Genomic DNA, 20,833 nt, shown 5'->3' on the forward strand with positions numbered 1-20,833 from the left:
GGTTTCTTAAAGAGGGACAATCTGAGAAGCAGGTAAAGTGTAAACAAAACAGCTGAAAAATTAGTTATACGATAGTAGGCTGTAAAATAACGAGATGAAAGCCTAGAGTAGTAGCAAGTTGTGTTAATAGAGGTTCTGAGATATGAGAGTAGTACTGAGCACTAAGACGGCATGCAGCGAGGGCAGATCCAGTATAGGATAAATGTTCTTTTAGTCAAGATTTGAAGGAGTGGTAGTGAGGTATTAGTCTGACTGACTCTGGAATGCTACTCCAGGTTTTGGCAATACAGTGTGAGTACAGACTAACACCGTTAGATCTTTGAAGTTTACAAATTGATAGAAGATGCTTGTGCGAAGAACGTTAAGTCACAAGAAGGAATATGTTGAAGTAATGTTGAGGTAGTTTGCGAAAATTAGGGCTTGTATAGTATTGTGTGTGTAAACATTTATTTTACATTTGTTAACCGGAAAGTCCAACTGGACACAAGTCCATTTTCATCTGAAAGTTAGCAGGTGGGGTAGTTCAAGCCAATTAAGGGTTCTGAGAGCAGAGCAGTGGTGAGAATGGAGAATCTGAATAGTAGCAAATTTAGGTATTTTATTACAACTAACCAAGTTTTACTGTAAGGGAAGAGTAAATGTTAGAATACGGGAAGCATATAGAAGGGATGGTAAGAGATATGTGGCGGCTAGAGTTTTATGTTGTTATTGATATGCAGGTCAAACTTAAGACTGTTGTTGATCGTTGCACCTAACAGCTTGGTATGTGAAACATTAATTAGTATTGTTCAGACAAATAATTCTAAAATTACAGTTATCGGGGGGAATTGTTATGGTAGAAATAGCATATTTTTTTGGGGGGAGATTAAGTAGGAGATGCTTTTTGGAAAGCCATGACTCAATGGAATGGAACACATCTTGAGTTATATTTTGAAGACGATTAAGATTGTTAGAAGAGCAGATTTAAGTAGAGTCGTCTGCACACTGAATAAGGGTTGCCTGTTTAGTGGAGGTATGAAGATGATTAATAAAAATGTTGAAAAGGAGTGGACCCAGAATAGAGCCTTGAGGTACCCAAGTGCTAAACAGTAAATAAGGAAAGAAACTGAAATTCCATTTGATGGCTTGATATCTGTTAGAAAGAACACTTGCGAATCATTGCAAGGTAGAAGACTTTGTTAAACCAAGATGAGATAATTGGGACAAGAGATTGGGGTAGGAGACAGCGTCAAAAGCTTTAGAGAGGTCTAAGAATAGAGATGAAATAAAGTTAACTTTGTCACGGCTTTATTTACTGTGTTAGTAAAGGATAGTACAGCAGTGGTAGTACTGTATGCATGTCTAAAATCCATTCTGGGTAGGAGAAAGAAGACTACTGTCAAGTAGGTACTGAAATTGTTTGTAAATACATTTTACTAGGGTTTTGAATAGAGGGCAAAGAATAGCAATAGGTCTAAAGTTAGAAATACCTGGGGAGGTGCTGCCTTTATGGAGAGGACAGATGAAGAACTTCTTCCACAGGGTAGGTACATAGGCTTCCTTAATGGATCTGTTAATGAGTACGGATATGGGGTAGGCTATTCAGTCAGCTGCCATTCTCAGATATTCATTAGGAAGATTATCAGCAGAGGGAGAACAAGGATTAAAAGTTTGTTCAACAGTAACTTAAAGAAGGAAGTGGGTACTGCTTATAAGGAAAATGTGGAAAGGCAGCCAATAAACGGATGAGAGACAGCAGAAGGTGATAATGAGAAGTTATTAGTAATGGAAGCTATGCTACTGATGAAATAAGAGTTAAATTGAAATGCTATGTCAGATGTGGCACTATCACTGGAAGGTTGAGGGAAGAATGATTTCCAGTGTGTAAATTTTTTTTGTTTGTCAGACTGTTTTTGGACCGGAACTATGCTGGTCTTGTAGGTGTGCGTAAAATAGTTTATCTGATGTCTCTTGTTTCTTTACTAGGTTGCGCAGTGCTCTACAGCTTTGTAGATTTTTTTGCCCCTCCAGTTTTGTGTAGCATGCCCAGGCCTCATCTCTTTTATGCATTAGGAATCTGGTATTAACAGAAAGCCAAGGAGAATAGTTAGTTTTGACTATCTTCTTTCTGGCAGGAGCCAATTTATTTAAAGTGGTTAGGAATGTAGAGGAGAATTTTTCAACTGCCATATTTAAGGAAAGTTAAGGTTGCTACTAGGCTAACAACCTCTAGGGCCCTTACAAGCCTAGCCTCTCATCCCAAACCATTTGTGTCCTGAGCATCATGCACATCTATATTGGGGGGAGGCATGCTAGCAGAGATGTAACTAAGGATTTGTAGGGGGAGGGTGTTAGTTAGAATACTTTTCTTATTGACAGCCTCTGTCCATAAAGGACATGGGGGCCAGACCAAAGGTAAATTTATGACTTCCCATTCAGTTGTCAAAGTTTTGTTTCTACCAAGTTCTAGTTCTACTTAGATGGACTGATCCAACAGATGAGTTTTATTTCTGTGAGAAGGACTTGTGAGGTCCAAGATGTGTATGAAAATGGGCAACTCCTCAGTAAGCTGCATTAAAATGAACTTTCCCCAGAAATGGGTAAACAGGGTTTTAACCCTGAACTCTTGTATCAAGACAAATAAATCTGAATCACTTCACCATGTAGACAAACACACTGCAGCCTGTGGCCCTACCCAGCGCATCTTTGGAGTCAATTTTATAGGGCATACATGAAAGCCCACAATAACACTTTAGACAGGGTCTCGACCAAGCTTCCTTAGCTGTGTTCAGACTTTGGAAGAGCCTCAGGACTATCCAAGAGCCTTCCTAATAGGACAGGACTGGAACTAGGCCATATGAAATGAAAAGCTATGAGACCTTCTTGTCATATATCTGTGGAGTTCTTGCCAGGTGATAAGGTGGCAAAATGTTGTGGTCTAAAACAGACACTGGAATAACAGATCATGTAAGAATCAGCAGTAAGACATTTAGTTAACTGCTTTACTTAGGCTGGGTTTACAGAGGTTATCTGCTTTTTTGGGAGTGGACAGTTAAAGTCAGTTTGAATCCAGCCAGCTAGGTTGTCATCTCTAATGACTGATGCCACAAGAGAAAAACTGTTAGCCATTTTTGAAGGGAGGGAGTCGGGGCTTGTGTCCAGTTCAAGCTGTTCTTCATTAAGCCAAGGACCTAATTTTCGGGAGGTGCAGCAGTCATACAGAGAAGGGAACAGGGTGGGATTAATTGCTTTGCCTATCTCAAAGTCAATGGACTCTGATGCCCTCTGACATCTCACAGGGGCAGAACATGATGCAGTCTTAAATCATTCTTTTGCTTGAGGGTAATCTCATGGAAAAGTGAACACGTGGCAAGACACATCTCTTAACAGGGGATAAGGAGTTGGAGCAAAATAGTGTGCCATCTGAAGGTATTGCACACCAGAGAGAGGCCAGCTCCCTAAAGGTGTGATGCAAAAATTGTGATTGGAGCACCCACTAGACAAAGGCCTGTCTGATGTCTAACTTCTAAGATCAGTGCCTTAGCAGACATGGGATAATCCAACGATGCTCATCAACCAGGATACATGGATCTAAATCAGCCTGGGTGGTAACCCAAAAGATGAGTACTTGGTCCCAAGTAAAGATGACATGTGACTAGATAACGCAAGGTATTTCTCCCACGATCAAATAGTTCAACTCTGGTTCCAGCCAGTCAACTACTGACTAGGTGGTACATGCAACCTGGGATGACCATGTCCCTTCTCCCCAATGAGAGTTAGAGATGCACTCTTCAGGATCCATTGTCAAAAAGGACGAAGCCTTGATTCATCACTAGTTGAGGATGAGCTTAACATCTGCATGAACAAGGGCCTGGTCAGACACAATCTTCACTTTTTGGAAGGTCACACTTCAAGCTGCTGTCCAAGTGCTAAGTGGAGGATCAGCCCACCAACTATTTGACAGGACCTGCTGACAACCACCATTCTTTTTGGTTATAAAGTAGGCCACGTGTTTTTCCCTGTGATGTCTTTGGGAGGACTGAGTTACTTATACTTGCAGCAGTCGTTCATATAATGCTCTTCCTGAAACAGTAAGAGCAATGCAGGTATGTATCAAAGCTGGAAATGGTAATCAACTGTCACATAAATACTCAGTGAGCAGACATTTAAGCATGTAACTGCAAGTACTTCACATACAACAGCAAACGTAATTCTCTGAACTGTGCCAGCAGCAAAGACAATCTGGCAGGCTTAAAAGGCTGGCATTTATGTAGCTGGCATGTGCCAGTATAACGACAATGAACTTCCAAGATTTTGTCAAAAATGATGACGAATCCAACCAACTAACCATCTAGTAATGTCCTCAACAAGAGAGTCATAGTGTTGTTGTTATTTGTAAAAGGTCTATAAAAATAAAAAAAAAATATTAAAAACCTATAAGTGCAACTGTGTAATGCTTCTGGTAATGTACCTGAAAAAAAAGTTATGCACTCACCATAATGTTCCATCTGAGTAGTTCTACTTCATTTGTCTTCAACCTGTGGGTCTTCGGATCCGACACAGCCGCATTTTCCAGCTATGGCTCTAAGCTCCATGCTCCGCCCCTTACCCATAATGCCCCCATCTCCCTTTTCCCTTCAGATCGAGTTTGCTGCTTAACAGGTATAAGACACCGACTCAATGATACCTTATCATCAAACACCAATGGTCACAGAAGAACCTTAGCCTGGACAGGAGCAAGGATCCCAACAATAACCGGCCGATACAAAGGACATGTCATAAACCAAAGGATAAGGTTAAGGGGAAGGAGTGGAGGAGACGGTTGAAGACAAATGAAGTAGAACTACTCAGATGGAATGTTATGCTGAGTACATAACTTCTTTATGTGAAGAAGTAGTTTACTTTATTTGCTCTTCAACATGTGGGACAAAGTCTCCAGCTACCGAACTCTTGGGAGGCCCTCATGGAAGGATATTCTGGAGCACCACAGAACCAAAGGATGCTCTACTCCTAGAGACCAAATCCAATTTATAATGAGAAATAAAGGTGTGAGATGAGGCCCAAGTAGCAGCTGAACAAATATCATCCAAAGAGAACCTAGACCAAAAGGCCGCTGACGTAGCCATAGATCGGGTCGAATGAGCCTTCACTTTTCCAGGTAGAGACAAACATCTTTAACAACCCAGCCAATGCAATGTGAAATCTAGCGAGCAACTGTCACTTTTGAAAAAGGTTTGCCAAAGAAGGGCTTGACACAGGACACAAAACGTTGATCAGACTTGCAGAATGTTTTAGTCCTATGAAGATAAAACCTCAACTGCCTATGTACATCCAGTAAATGTAATTTGTATTCCCCTTTGTTCCGGTAGTTAGGAAAAACTACTGGCAAATTGATGGTCTGATTAATATTGGCTTCTGAAGCTACCTTGGGAAGGAAGGACGAGTTAGTGCGTAGCGACACTCTAGCTTTATGAAAGATCATATAAGGGACTTTAATAGAAAGAATTTGAAGCTCCAACACCCTTCTAGCAGATGTGAAGGCAACCAAGAAGGCAGTTTTCCAAGTCAAAAGTTGTAGATCCACAGATACCGCAGGCTCAAAGGGGGGAGAAACCAATGCCTGCAATAGTAAGGTGAGGTCCCACAGTGGAATTGGGTCCTTAAACAGGGGTCTGAGAAGAAAGGCACCTTTGAGAAAAATTTTACAAAATTTAGAGGAAGCCAATGAAGACATGTTTACCCCAACATGAAAATTAGAGATGGCTGCCACCTGGACTTTGACCGTAGAGGAACTAGCACCCTGTTGAAAAATGCTAGCCAGAAAATCTAAAACTGCCAAAAGCAGAGCAGTGAAAGGATCCAAAGACCTCTGGCCCATATAGAAAATAGTTTCCATTTACTACGGTAGACTTTTCTGGTAGACGATTTATGAGCTGCTACCAGAATGGACTTAACAGGCGATGACAGACCAGGAGTCCTTATAATCATGGGAACTGGAGCAGCCAAGCAATGAGCTAAAGACTGTCCAGATATGGATGAGGGATCCCCAAGGGATGTGAAAGCAGAGCCGGGACCGGATCCAAGGTCCATGGTGGAACAACTAGATGAGACCTGAGTAAGGGACACCAAATCTGTCGAGGCCAGAATGGGGTGATGAGTATCACAGTGCTCCCCAGCCTTCAGGCATTCTGCAGAAACTTCGACATAAGGGGAAGAGGAGGATATGCATAAAGAAGCCCAGAAGGCCAAGCATGAATCAGACCGTCTCTGGGAGCTTCCACCGGCAGGGGGTTCAGAGCGAAAAACTCGCTGCATTTTGCATTGGAAAGAGATGCGAAGAGATCGCAGCAAGGACGACCCCACACAAGAAAGATCTGTTCTGCTACTGAAAGATTCAGAGACCACTCGTAAGGCATCAGGATCGATCTGCTGAGCCTGTCCACTAGAATGTTGGATCATATTGTCCTGGGATGTGTGTTGCCACCAGAAAGCAGCCAGTGGAGGTCACCCATTCCACACTCTCATGGCCTCTCGACATAAGGGATAAGATCTGGATCCCCCTTGTTTGATGTACCAGACCACTGATATACTGTCTGTCTGAAATGCAATCATTCCCAGAGGAAGATGAGCATGAAGGGCCTGCAATGCAAGAAGAACCACTCTCATCTCTAGAACACTGATATGTAGACAGGTCCCGGAAGGGGACCAAGTGCCTTGGACTGTCCTTCCTGAACAGTACCCCCCCCCCCAGTAGGGAGGCGTCCGTGGTCACAATGGTCTTGGGGAAAGCAGGTTGAAACGAACTTCCCTTAAGGAGATCCGGGGACTGAATCTACACCAAAGGGAGTCCCTGCACGCTTTTGAAATTCTCACCGGAAAAGACAATAGAAGGTCTAACAGTGAACACTGAACCACCAGTGTCCACTGCAGCACCCTCATATGAAGGCATGCCATAGGAAGAAGATTTATCGTGGCCGCCATGGAGCCTAGAGCCCTTAACACTGCTTCAGCTGTTGGTAAATAGGTCTGAAGAATGTAGCTGCATATCCTGTCTAATGTGAGGAACACCTTCATTTGTATTGTGTCCAGATGTGCCCCAATGAAGTCTGAAATGTGAGAACAGCAGACTTGTTCATGTTGATTGTAATGCCCAACTAGTTGGCAAACTGAAGGAAGGAGTCCCTGATCTGACAAAGTAGATGCGCTGAAGGGGCAGTAAAGAGCCAATCGTCCAGGTACGGAAAGACCTGAATGCCCTGAAGCCTCAGGTGAGCCGCTACTACCTCCATTACCTTGAACACCCGGGGGGTTGTGGTGAGACCAAAGGGGAGGGCTTGAAATTGGTAATGTTTGGCTCCCAGCCAGGAGTGAAGGAACCTCCGGGAACACCTGTCAATCGATGTGATAGTACGCGTCCTGGAGGTCGATCGAGCACATCCAGTCTCTGGCCTGCAGATAGGGCAGGATAGATTGAATTGTGACCATCCGGAGTTTTGTCTTGGTTACTAATAGGTTCAATTTGGACAGATCCAATACTGGTATGAGGTCCCCATCTTTTTTTGGCACTAAAACGAACCTGGAATAAACCCCAGATCCAGACTGGTCTGGGGGGACCGGTTGGATGACTCTTTCTTAGCAGTGAGCCTACCTGCACTGCTGCCTCTTCCTGCTGCGTAGGTGGAACGTCCAGGAGGGCTTTGTTGAATGGGGGAAGGATCCTTGAATGGAACAAAATATCCTCTGGATATGACTCGCAGTACCCACTGATCTGAAGTGATGAACTCCCATGTTAGTGGGTGAAGCGACAAACGAACCCAGACTACCTCCAGAGATGGACAGCCGGGCAAACCCCTCAGGGGTGCTGCCTGGTTTATTTGAGAAAGGTTCTCAGGACCCAAAAATCCAAGGACCCCCTCTGCCTCTAAGGTGGCGTATCATATCCCCCTCTGCCTCTGGGGGAAGGTGAGTCCTGAGTGTCCCAGGAAAACGCTAGAGACTTGCGGAACCACATATTCTTCTGGCCTCGCTGGTTCCTGAAAAAGACCTTTGAGGCGGTGAGAAGCGGATCCCGACGGCAGTGTCTTCCTGTCCTTCTCGCTCTGGACCAAAATCTCTATGACCGTCTTTCCAAAAAAGGGAAGAACCATCATAACGGGCGTTGGTAAAAGACACCTTGAAGGGCTCCAAGAACTGACATAAGAGGAGCCAGACATGACGCCGGATGGCAACAGCTGACCCCACTGCCCTTGCGGCTCCCTCCGTGGCAAGGGAGAGCAAATGCATAACCGTGTTGACAACAGATTTTAGGGTGGCCATTTGTGCATCAGACATCTTACTGTCCTCTGGTGACATTGACGCTGGGGTCGACTCGTGACTTGACCAGATCTCTGGAGTTGAATGACATGCTCCATGTAGTTCAGTGTCATCACATAGAAGGTCGCTGAAGCATAAACTCGCTTCCCAAAATGATCCAACGCTCATGACAGGTGGACTGTGGAGCTCTCCTGGGCAAGTTCCTTTTTCGGTGGCCACTGCCACCATCATAGCATCTACAGGACACCACTTGTGCCAGTGTAACTTGTCCGTGGGGGGGGGGGGTTAAAACTTTGTTGGGGCACTTGGGTATTGGTTCTACAGTGCCCGGCTCTTTCCACTCCCTGTATGTTATCAAATGCACAAGTGGATCGGCAGGAGGGGACACCCAAGAGGTCGATGGGCCCGAGCCAAATGCCTCCAGAAACATGGACTAGTCAGAGGTTAGTTTTGGGGTGGACCACCCGCCCTTTGGAGAAGGATCTCCATAATGTCTCCAAAGAAGACATCCTCAGGAGTGATCTTGGGGAACCTTCCCCTTCATCCAGGTCTATGTCTTCGGTGAGGGACTCTGGAGGAGAGTCCAATGGCCTCCTTTTACACGTATGCTTGCGGTGGGGGGCTACTCAGGGAAACTGTCTGGGGAGGTCTCGCAAGTGGGTTGTTCCAAGAGTGGAACTTCCTGTGGCACTACGGCTACGGGCTATCCCCTGAGAGGGTAAGATGGTAGGAACCACACAAGGCCAGTGAAGTCTGGATGGACTTCGAAGACGAAATGGTCAGAGGCCTTGACTCTGCAAGAACCCTTTCCACCACATCGAATGCCGGCGTTGAGGTACAGGATACAGTTGGTGCCGTCCCCTCGACTCCAAACGTCCTTGGATCCAATTACTCAAAAACCTCAGGTCAGAACATAGAAGGAGTGATAGGTCTAAACAATGGCTGGAAGGTGCCCAACTCCGGTGGGAGAAGGCCCTGGGAAGTCCCCCATCTGGATTCGAGTACGGATAAACCCCTACATCATCATGTCCAGCTCAGCTTCAGACAAGCTCAGAGTAGAGCGGGCTGACACTGCTAAAGTAGGTGGGGAAAGTCAGTGGGGGAAGGCCTAGGGGGTGAACGGCTAACCTGTAGCTTGGGCTCAGGTGAAAACCTGGGGGACCTGAGCTGAGGTATCACTGGCCTGGAAACAGGCTTAACCTTCGGCAGAGGGCCAGCCTCCGACAAACGGTCAGGGGATCGTTTGTGAGGCTGGTCCTTCTTGGCTTTATCCTCTTCCCTGGACCTCTTGGAGGGAGGGGGAGTCCCAGAGGCCATGGAAGGGGAAAACGAAGCAGCAGCCGCTGCTTTCCCAGTAGGGGAAGGTGGGACCTTGGTCCCAGCAGAAGAGGGCAAGAGGCCCTTAAGGATCAGTTTGTCCCGCCTGTCCTTAAGTGCCCTGGGATTAAACCCAGCACAACCAAGACAGCGGGACTGGAGGTGAGCCATCCACAAGCAAATCACACACAGAGTGTGGCCATCTGCTGGAGAAAGCTTATGGCCACACTGTGCATCTTCTGAAGACTGGCTTTGGGGTGTCCACCATGCCTTAGCCGGCCTCTCACACACACACACACACACACACACACACACACACACACACACACACACACACACACACACACACACACACACACACAAAGAAAAGAGGGGAGGAAAGATAGGAAAGCCTACTTACTACTATTTTTTTTGCTACGGAGAACCCCGACAAGGTATAAAAAAAAGTGTTGAACAGAAATAAATAAAAAAAAAAGCCAAAAAGGGAACAATTTACTGTTGTAGAAAAAACACCCAAACGCTCTGGAGCTCAGACCATGCTGCTTCCTCTCACGCAGCAAACGAGATCTGAAGGGAGAAGAGAGACGGGGGCATTAAGGGTAAGGGCAGGAGCATGGAGTTTGGAGCCGTAGTTGGAAAATGCGGCCGTGTCGGATCCGATGACCCACAAGTTGAAGAGCAGATGAGTCAACTACTTCAGATCTAATACTTTAGCAATAAAAATTAAACAGAAAGTCTGAATTTCAAGGAAGGTTAGATATATTCCAGGACTTATTCCACTGGGCAATGTGAAGAGTCTACTTTACAGTAGTAGCCTTGAAAATAATTATGCCACTTTGCACTATGGACACCTTAACGTCGTTCATCAAAGTATCACTAATCCTCACACAACAGCAGTTCCTTTGGAAGTCAGACACAAACTTATGAAGCCAAGGTTTGGATGGATTACTGCTTGGGTTAAAGGTTTTATCAAAACACGAGTATTGCCACTGAGCTTCACTAGATAAACAATTTATGTTATAACTTGCTTGGTCTTGTTTTCTTCTATAAATAGGTCTCCAAACAACACAGACCTTTTTCCACTGGTTATGTCTTCCTTTCTCAGATGGGTGTTCTGAAAAGAGTCCCATCCACCACCTGCTAAGTTACCAACTACTGGGTTCACACTTGCTACTGTGACTGGCTTCTTGTTCCATGTTGTATGAGTGGGTGGAAGCCACGGTGGTCATCTGTCCCATCAGCCGACATTTATGCTCACTGAGTAGTGGACAGCAAGCTCTACATTTATGTCTATATACACACTGGTTAACCTTTTTTCCCCCCATGGTTTTTCATTTTGGTGATTGATAAGATTACCTATTCAGTGTTTTGGTCCACGTGGAAGTGCCCCGTTCTCACCATTAGGTATGCATTTATTTGATAAACTACTTTACAGGCTGAAATAACTGAAATGAAACAGATCTGAAAAAATCTCTGTAAAGAGATAAGTGCTCATCTTGACATAATGGATACAAAAAAGGCTATATTTGTTCAGAATCTATCTCAAACTCTGCAATCCTATTTTTTTTCTTATTTGTTAATTTTAAGGCCATTTTATTTGCTTTTTTTTTTATTTAGCACAAAGGTAAGCGTCGGTTTTTCACAAAGTGGTTGGTGACATCAAGAAAGTTAAATGTAGCAATACTGTTAAAAATGTGTGGCCAACAAAATGACTTGTGAGACAATGTGTGGCAAGTACAAATTATAGAAAGTATAAAGAAGATGGAAAGGGCAAATTAAGACAATAACCATGACTTGAGGTAACAGTATGAATTATTTATATGCTTAATGTATGTTTAAGCTGCTATCAGACATCTCTCAATAAAGAAATTACCTATACAGAGATTTCAAGTATGCATAGTATTATTAATGATACACTGTTTGACTTCTGTACAATGAAAAAATGGATAGCTTTATACTTTGAAATATTTCATTAGCTCCAGATGTGTCTTGGATGGAGTGGAGGCCTATTGCTCCTTTGGAGTTGGCTTGGCTTACATGAGGAAATAGTGGAAATGGAAAAAGGAGATCATACCTTCATCCAGAGAGGTGAGGACCTACTTCCTCTGCAGGAGGTCACTGACCAAGTCCAGAGCATGCTAGTTGAAAAATGAGCAGGTCAGCTTCTTGTTGGCACGCAGTCACTACATTACTTGCAATGCAGTGTAATTACTAAACAACTTCTACCCAGAATCTCCAAAACTGTAAGTGTTATAAAACTACCTAATACAAAAGTTGAGCTACAAATACGTATCTAAATCAAGGGTAAAGACAGTCCGCTGTACACTGTAGAATATTAATATTGATATTCACATACATTAAGCTACAGCTGTTTAATAAGCGAGGTAAAAACCTGAGTAGTATTTTAGTTCCTTACATATTAATTTATTTTCTGACACTAAATTTTAACATAGCTGAAATAAATGCAATGTAAGTGACATATTAAACAGCTGCAGAAAGAAAGGTAAATGAATATAATTATACTTGTGATATTATACAAAACTATTAGACACTTCTGATATAACAGGATGGTTATACAGTGTATTACAAATTATAGCTGGTCAGCAATTAAAATACTTACATTTTTCAGGGACTGCTTTACATATTCATCTTCGCTCTTTTCAATTTCCATAATGTTGCAGTATGCTGAAGTATTGGTAGTGTCAGAAACATCATGCTTACACTGCTTCTTCAGGTCTTCCAAACACTAATACATCATAAATCACACATTACAAAAAGGATGTGGCATCACACAAAAACAAGTGCATTACCCTGACTTAGATATCCTACAAAAAAAAAAATACTGCAATATGTTCTGTTCAGTAACACATTTGTAATAGAAATAGAATATCTCTTATTCCCATCAAACATTACATGTCTGGTGATCATCACTTTCTCCATTATTCTGACTTGTTCCCACAATTATTTTTTGCAGCATGTTTATCTTGGGTAGTAGACTGATCAAGTGAGAAATCTGAAACTCAAGAACGTCAAGAGCTAAATGAGGAAAACTGCTACTGATCAATGGGCTAATAAAAAAAAATAAATAAATAAATAAAGGGAAATGCAGCTGCACAATTTACAAAAAGATTTAGTGCTATTTTCTCCAGTTTTTTCCAGTGGTAGTAAATATTAGTTTAAGCTGTAGGCCTGTCGAATTTCCTCTTCATCAGCAATCACAGATGCTGGCTGTGAGTGTATATGTTTTTGTGTATATAAACCCATGGATATATGTGTGTGGGCGTGCGTGTTTGTGTCTGTCTCTGTCTTGTCTGCAGACCTTGTAAGGAAACAGTGTCCTGTGCAAGACTAATCAAATGACTTAAACCCAATGCATGCTATAATAGGCTGCAGTTTCCCTATGACCTTGAGCAGGATAAAGTGGGTATTGGATAATGAATATTTTAACAGTACACCTACCAAGTTGGGCAGGACTGCACACTACTGCAAAACAAATATAGGAGGAGTGATACCTATAACACTAAAAGTAGTGCATCGAAGTTTTAACTTGCTGGCACTTTGTTGTAAAAGAAAAATGTTGTGAAATGGTAAATTCAGAAGCTGTCATTAAAATGTGTAGATGGACTAAAACATTTTTGGGCACTTTTGGTAGGAAATCAGTTCTTGCCCATAGTTCTTATCTCTTGTCTCGTGTATTCAAAAAAGATGACGAAGCGGTGTATGGGTTACAGATATTTACTGTACATAAACACATCAGGAACTGTAACCGGAACATGTACTTAAACTTAGGGATTCACTCATTACTTCAGACACACTCACATGCATTTCCATTCATGCCTGCATTCATTGACTGACTGTACAAAAATGGCACTGATCTTGCACGTGCACACTAACTTATATGCACATGCTATCTAGCTACAGTGGCTGACTATGTTCAACACACACACACACACTGATCTACAACCTCCCCCTTTATGCAATAGGAGAACAAAAATTTTACATGCTAGATATCACATCAACATTTCATAGGTAGGTACCAGGCTATTGGTCCAAGGGCCTAAGTAAGCCTAGCCAACAAGGTTCCTTGGCTTATGCCACCCAAGAAAGTTATTTTCCTGTGCCCCTGTCGAGCAGAGCCACAGAAGTGAGCCCTGGGGTGTTTTTCCTATTTCCCATCCACTCATCAAGATTTTTCTTGAAGAGTGCTAATGAGGAACTTTGCTTGACATAGATGGGTAGCTTATTCCAGAGTATGGAAGTCTCTGGGACAGGAATCTAGCCCTCCAGCATGTCCTGTTTATTGTGGTGACAAGGTTTAGGTCCCTACACGGTGTAGCTCGGAGGGACTGGGATTTCTTTAGGTGCAGCATGTCCAACAGCTCTGGGTTTGACATAGCTTTATGTTAGGCAGAGATTACCTCTGAGCAGGCGATATGCTATGGAGTAAAGCTTGAGATTTTTGAGACCGTCAGTGTAGGGCATCTGTTTGAGGCCAGCAATCCTTTTTGTGAGGTACTTCTGTGGCCTTTCCAGCTGTTACAGATATCTTGTGAGATACATTCCAAAAGGGGCGTTGTACTCTATAATGGGTTGAATGAGTGTCGAGTAGAGGAGAACAATGACCTCTTTTTTCCTGGATGAGAACCTTTTTGTGATGAGGTGTGCCACGTAGAAGGATTTCCTGACTACTGTGGCGATGTGATCATCAAAGGAGAGACTACTGTCCAACTGGGTCCCAAGGTCTCATCATACATTCGGCGTTAAGTAGACTGCTGCCTATGTGGTAGTTCATGGGTACAGAGTTTTTACCAAAGGGGATGACAATGCACTTTTTGGCATTGAGCTTGAGGCCATGGCTCTGACACCAGTCATCTGTCTCAGTGAGGCCCTTCTGTAGGATGTCCACATCATTTGGGGACACTACTATGGCTCCTAGTTTGCAGTCATCTGCGAACTTTGTTAGCCAAAGGCCTTCTGGGTTAGCCTGCACTTCATTGAAGTAGATACCAAACAGGAGAGGTCCCCATACTGAACCCTGTGGTACTCCACTTGTCACTGGTTTGAAGTCAGATATGGAGTCTGCAACTTTTACAGTGTGGGTTCTGTCAGTGAGCCAATTGGCAACCCATCTTGTGATGTAAGGATTTATACCTAGTTTAGTGAGTTTATGTATAATTCCAGAATGGGGGATGGTGTCGAAAGCCTTGGCGAGGTCAAGATAGACTGGGTGAACCACCTTACCCTCGTCTACAGCTTTGGCGACTGCCTCAAAGTAGTCAATCAGGTTCAGGAGGCATGACCTGCCTTTCACAAACTCAAACTGGGTGGGGTCCAGAGTTTGGAGGTTACCAATGTCTTTGTTTATGAGTTCAATGATGATACATTCCATGGCCTTACAGACAATGCTCGTCAGCCTAACAGGGCGACAGTTCCCAGGATCAGTGGTGGCTCCCCCTTTGTGGAGTGTGATAACTGTTATCGTGTGCCATTCAGTTAGCACAAAGCCTGATGTGAGGCTATGACTGTATATGGTGCTTAGGTGGGGGGCCAGTTTTTTCTGAAGTTTGTGTAAAACGCAGCCTGGGATGTTGTCCAGTCCCATGGATTCTGTGCTTTTGGCTTTAGAGAGTGCAGCTTTTACCTGCGTAGTTGTGATTACAGGGACTCTGCATTCCTCCTGTATAGATATGGGCCCTTTAGGGGGTGAGAGGGGGGTAAAGTTAGCACTGAACCTATCTGCAGGATGTTGGCAATATCAGTTGGTTCTGTAATTTTCGTGCCGTTGTGCTGTAACTCAGAGCAGATCTGGGTGTTGCCATTTAGATTCCTGACATAGCTATAGAATGCTTTGTGGTTGTCCTTAGAATCAGTGGCGATTTGTTTTCGTAGCTAGCTTTGGAGGATCTTATAAGGGATCTTAGCTTCTTATGGAGGCAGACTAAAGAGCTCCTCCACTCATGGGATTTTACTCTCTTTTGCAACAGTTTCTTCCTTCTGTTGCACAGTTTGTTTATGGCAGGGGACCACCAGATTGGCTTCCTTTTTTTTGAGAATAGCATCATGGTTCTGTTTGGGATAGCACGATCCATGCACTCATGTAAGTGCTTACAGAGTGCATTTGTGTAGGATTCAGCAGTCATAACTGTATTGTCCATCTGCATGGGTGTCAAAGTTCACCACTTCTGTCTTAAGAAGTATGAAGTTAAGTTTGGAGAAATGTTTTTACTGTGCTTTGCTTAATGGGGATGGGGGTGGGATGTGGATATCTAGGGTGATTAGCTTATGGTCGGATCTGACCAATGAGTAGTTGACTTCAGGTTTGGAACACCGGTCACTCATGTTGGTAATGACTAGGTCTAGGATACTGTTGCCCCTGGTGGGGGTGTGGATAAGTTGATCCAGGGCATTGGAATTTATGAATTCCAGAAAGCGTTGATCGAAGGAGTTGGTACACGAGTAGTTTTCCCAGTTAATGGTGGGGTATTTGAAATCACCCATTATTAGGGTGTTTGATTGAACCCTAATATTTTCCAGTACATCAAGAAAAGAGGAATGGGAATCCTGGGGCATAGTAGGGGATTTGTAGCACGCTGCAATAAGGATTGCAGTTTTGCCCAGAGTTAGTTGCACTTGGATAACCTTGGATGCATTATGCTAAGCAACTAGCCTGGAGGTGTGGATATCCTTAATGAATATGGACAAACCTCTGCCTTTGGTGTTCCAGTCTAGGTTAGATGGCTGAAAAGTGTGGTAAGAGTTATAGCCTGGTAACGCAGGGGTGCACTCTGGAGCCTTGAACCAGGTCTCAGTCACTGCACAGATATTTATGTTCTCCATTTTAAGGAGTGCCTCCAGGGAGTGTACATTTTGAGAGTTACATTTCAACAAATGAATTCAAGTCCAAGTCGCTGTGCATTTCGGATTGGGTCTAGAAAATCTACCTGACCAGGTCACACAGAAATTATGAGTGGGTTTAGAAACTGAGAGTGTCTGGGGATTCTTTCTCAATTGGAACTTCAGGGTATACATCAGGATTACTTTAATAAGAAAGTACACTGTCCTATGGAATTTGAACACGTATAGAGTCTCCCTGAGATACGAGAGTCTTTGGCACAGGCAATCTGCTGCTTACTGGTTTGAAGAAAGGAAATATATGTCTTCAATTCCTTCTGAAATTCATTCCTTCAGATTGTACAATGTAAGATCTTCGCTTTTTACAAAGATTTTTGAAAATAGCCACTCCGTCATATCCTTTAGCTGTTTGCATTGGAAAATAGCCACTCCGTCATATCCTTTAGCTGTTTGCATTTTCACAATCTCTCCTTGTCTTAATGGTCTAAGAGGTTTGCTGGACTTATCATAGTTTTCTTGATAGTTGAGCCTTGACCATTTTGTTGTTCTTCACACAATTGTTGACTGCTCGGCAAAGTTGTTACTGTCTGTCTGGACATTAATCTCTGAGCAGGTGAACCAAGCAAATTATCTCAAGGAATGTTTCTGAGATTAAGTAAGCTAAGAAAAACATTGGTACCATCTCTCTTGGATTTCTCCAACAAGCATTCTATACTTCGAACTGTACGCTCAGCTAATCCATTGGACTGTGGATACTGAGGACTACTGGTAACATGGACAAAGTCCCAAGACTCAGCAAATTTCTTGAACTGCTGACTTCTCAGAAATAACTTTGTGTGGACTAGCGTGGACAGAAACACGTCTCCAACTTAATGACGACTGGTGGACATTAAGTTAGGAAGGTCAATTTCATACCAATTCAAATAAGAATCTACTAACAAGAGGTTGACCATTCTATTTGAAAATATCAAAAGCAACCGTTGACTGTGGTTAATTCAGGAATCTGGTTTAGCTAAAGTGGTTCTTTTTGCTGGTGCGGTTCATTGGGGGAGGGGGGTGTATGTATGTCATGTGATTTTGTATTTAGTATTTAACATGGCTAACCACACTACATACTATTTTAACCTTGAAGAAGCTCGGTAATAACCGAGCAAAAGCGCTTGGTTTATTTGTTCATTGGTGTGATTTGGACTACGTACCAATAAAAGTGTTGTTTTTAACCTATTTGGTTTGAAAGTACATTCCTTGGAGATTCGGGTCCTGTGGCCTTGGATTTTGGTGACTATTGCAAACTGAACATGCTAAAGTTTCCTTCTCTATATCTTTTGACATAGGCCAAAATACTATGCCTCATGCCCTTCTTTTGGTAAAATCAGTACCCAGGTGACCACAGTGCAAAATTATGCTATATTCCTGTTGTAATGCTTTAGGAATTACTACTTTAGGACCTTTCATGATGATTCCTTCTTCCATCACAAGCTCATCTCAGTAAGAAAAATACTGCTGTACGTCAAGTGGTAGACTGCATTGTCGTGTGGGCCATCCTTGACTGATAACGTTTCAGCTTTTGGAGAATTGGGTCTGAGGCTGTGTGCTACTTGATAGAGGCACTGGGAACTAACGTTGGGTGGCACGATGCCAGGGTAATCCTATGGGCTAGGCTTGTAAAGGTTTCAGGGCCATTAGCCTAGTACAAACCTATGAACCTATGACTTCTAAGCTCATCAACACTTGACAAACATTTTTGACTTTCATGACTTTAAAGTCTGCATTCTTGTTTTCATCTTGCTCTGTTGTTTGTCTGGCTGCCGGTGACAAAGCATCAGCTAGGTATAGATATTTGCCTCTGGTATAGACTATATTGAAACTGCACTCTGGCAATTTTAACATCATGCATTCTTTTTACAGGCGTGCTGGGGCTGCATGTAATGGCTTTTTCAAAACTGTCACTAGAGGCTGGTGATCAGCCTCTGTTTGGATACGTCTTCCATAAATATAATTACTGAACTTTGAATATGCGACTACTACTGCCAAAAGCTCTTTTTCTATTCGTGCATAATTCATCTATGTTTGGGTTAAAGTTCTGGACACGCAGGCTACTGGTATGCCTTCTTGAAGACATGCTGTGCCAACACCATATTTTGAAGCATCACAAGAAAGAGTTACAGGTTTGTGAATATCATAACTCAATGTGGGTGGACTGGCAATTTTTTTTTTCAGAATATCAAATGCTCTTTGGTGTTGTTCAACCAGGACCAATTTACATTCTGAGTGTCAAATCACACAGTGGTGCTGAAAACTCACTCAAGTCTGGGATGAGCTTTCCTAAGTAGTTGACCATACCAAGAAAACATACAGAGGTGACATTTTCTGGAAATGGCATCTCAAGAACTGCTGCTTGCTTAGACAGATCTAGCTGTAAGCCAGAATTGGTAAACAAATGACCCACATAAGTAACTTCTTTCAGTTTGAATTTAAATTTCTGAGGATTCAGTTTAAGACTCATTTCCCATGCATGGTCTAGAACTTTCGTTAGGTTTCTGTCATATTCTTCTTTGCCACTACCCCCTACAATAATGTTGTCTATGATAGCACACGCATAACCAGAACAAATTTGGTCTACCGCAGGTTGAAATACTTCAGTGGCAGAACTTATCCCAAATGTCATTCACAAAAATTCACAAATGGTGTACTGAAAGTGGTTAACAATGATGACTTGCGATCCAGAGAAATTTGCCAAAAGGAACATTTTGCATCTAAACTGAAAAAAATAGGAGCATTTGGCATTAGAGCAGCTACTACTTCTATTGTCTGTGTTGGATGATGAGGACATTGGAGCACTAAGTCTCTCAGATCAATACATTCTCGAATATCATCACAGCTTTCATTATGAGCTATGACCATGGAGGATACCCATTCAGTTGGTTCTTCTACTGGGGTAATTGCATCCAAATTCACCATTTTGTCTAGTGTTGCTTTTACTTTGCTTTGCATTGCTACCAGAAGCTTCCTTGCTGGTCTGACAACTGGGCTTACTGCATGGTTTAACTTCATGGAATATGTGACTGGAAGTTTACCAAGCTCGTCTTTAAAAATACCAGCATATTCACAAAAAATAGTCTGTGTAAAACTATTGTTGTGGTTCATACTTAGATGGTGGACCTCCTTATTAAATGAAATCAGTACCATTCTCAAACTGTCTTGGAAGCCTAACAGTGACTGCACGTGTCTTTTGACTAAGTAAAACTGCAAATCATAGCTGTTTCCAGCAGAAAGGCATGTGAAAACTGCTGCGCTATCAAGCTGAATCTCTTCAATACCATAAGCAACAAGGTCTTGCACACTTTGCTGAATCAAATTTCCCACCAACTTGTAAGTTGCCAAATATTTGTGATAACATTGCACTTGGACCCAGTGTCTACTTTAAGCTCTACAAGTTCCCCATTAATTTGTACAGTACAAAATATTTCATTCTTTGCTGCCAACTGATAAGCTACTGCATTAACTGTTTCACTGATCACAGAGACACCATCAGCATAAAGTTTGCTTACAGCTATCTGATCTACTTGCTTCTTCAGATGCTCTCTAGACTTGCAAAGCCTTTTGAAATGATTCCACTTTTTACATTTGTGGCATTGCTGCCCAAAAGCTAAGTACTTCTCTCATTTAGGTTCATGGCTGCCTCCACAATTAAGATAGTTAACAATAAGATTGTTTGCTGTGGCTCCATTTGGTTTATAGTTAAGGTTAGGTACTGCCACATCCTTCGGTTTATATCTTAGCTTTCTGTTGTACACTATCAACATTCGCACTGGTAGATACTGCAAGCATGCTTTTCTCATTCGTAAGCATATTTGTGTGCTTTTCAGATAGCTCATATATTTGACAAATGTCTATCACTGTCTTGAAGCAAAATCTGTCTCACTGCATCATTAACACCACACACAAGCCTGTCTTTTATCATCTTGTCTTGTAAATCACCCAATCTGCATGCTTTAGCTTTATTTCTCAAGTCAGTAATACATGCTGCTATAGTTTTGCCAGGCTTTTGATTTCTTGTGTAAAAAATATGCCTTTCCATTGTAATATTCGTTTGAAGGTTACGTACTTTTCTAAATTTACATTTTAAGCACTCAGGGTCTTTCCACGTTTCAGCCTGTGTCACAATATGATGGTTCCCCCTCTCCTGCTTACACAGCAGGTGCATACACCCTGCGTACACAGAATGTTCCCTCTCAATGGCTTCCGAGCCAACTAAATTAAGAAGTTCAAATGCTTTTGCACGTGCGTCTTTATTGGAAAATTCAGCCTGTATGAAAGTATCATATTCTTGCTCAAACACTGTCCGGTTCCCTGCAATATTATCAAATAT

At 42.7% G+C, this 20,833-nt stretch overlaps 1 protein-coding gene across 1 annotated transcript in view; it reads right to left on the reverse strand.

Annotated features, from left to right (window-relative positions):
• EVC (EvC ciliary complex subunit 1) overlaps positions 1-20,833 on the reverse strand; it is a 1,160,741-nt gene that overhangs the window by 713,204 nt on the left and 426,704 nt on the right. Inside the window, exon 7 of the mRNA XM_044055566.1 lies at positions 12,230-12,355. Within this exon, the coding sequence (XP_043911501.1) occupies positions 12,230-12,355 (126 nt within the window). The remainder of the gene's footprint in view (positions 1-12,229; positions 12,356-20,833) is intronic.

This window comes from Protopterus annectens, chromosome 14.part0 (assembly GCF_019279795.1).
Source record: "Protopterus annectens isolate FY-2018-M chromosome 14.part0, PAN1.0, whole genome shotgun sequence".
Taxonomy (NCBI): domain Eukaryota; kingdom Metazoa; phylum Chordata; order Ceratodontiformes; family Protopteridae; genus Protopterus; species Protopterus annectens.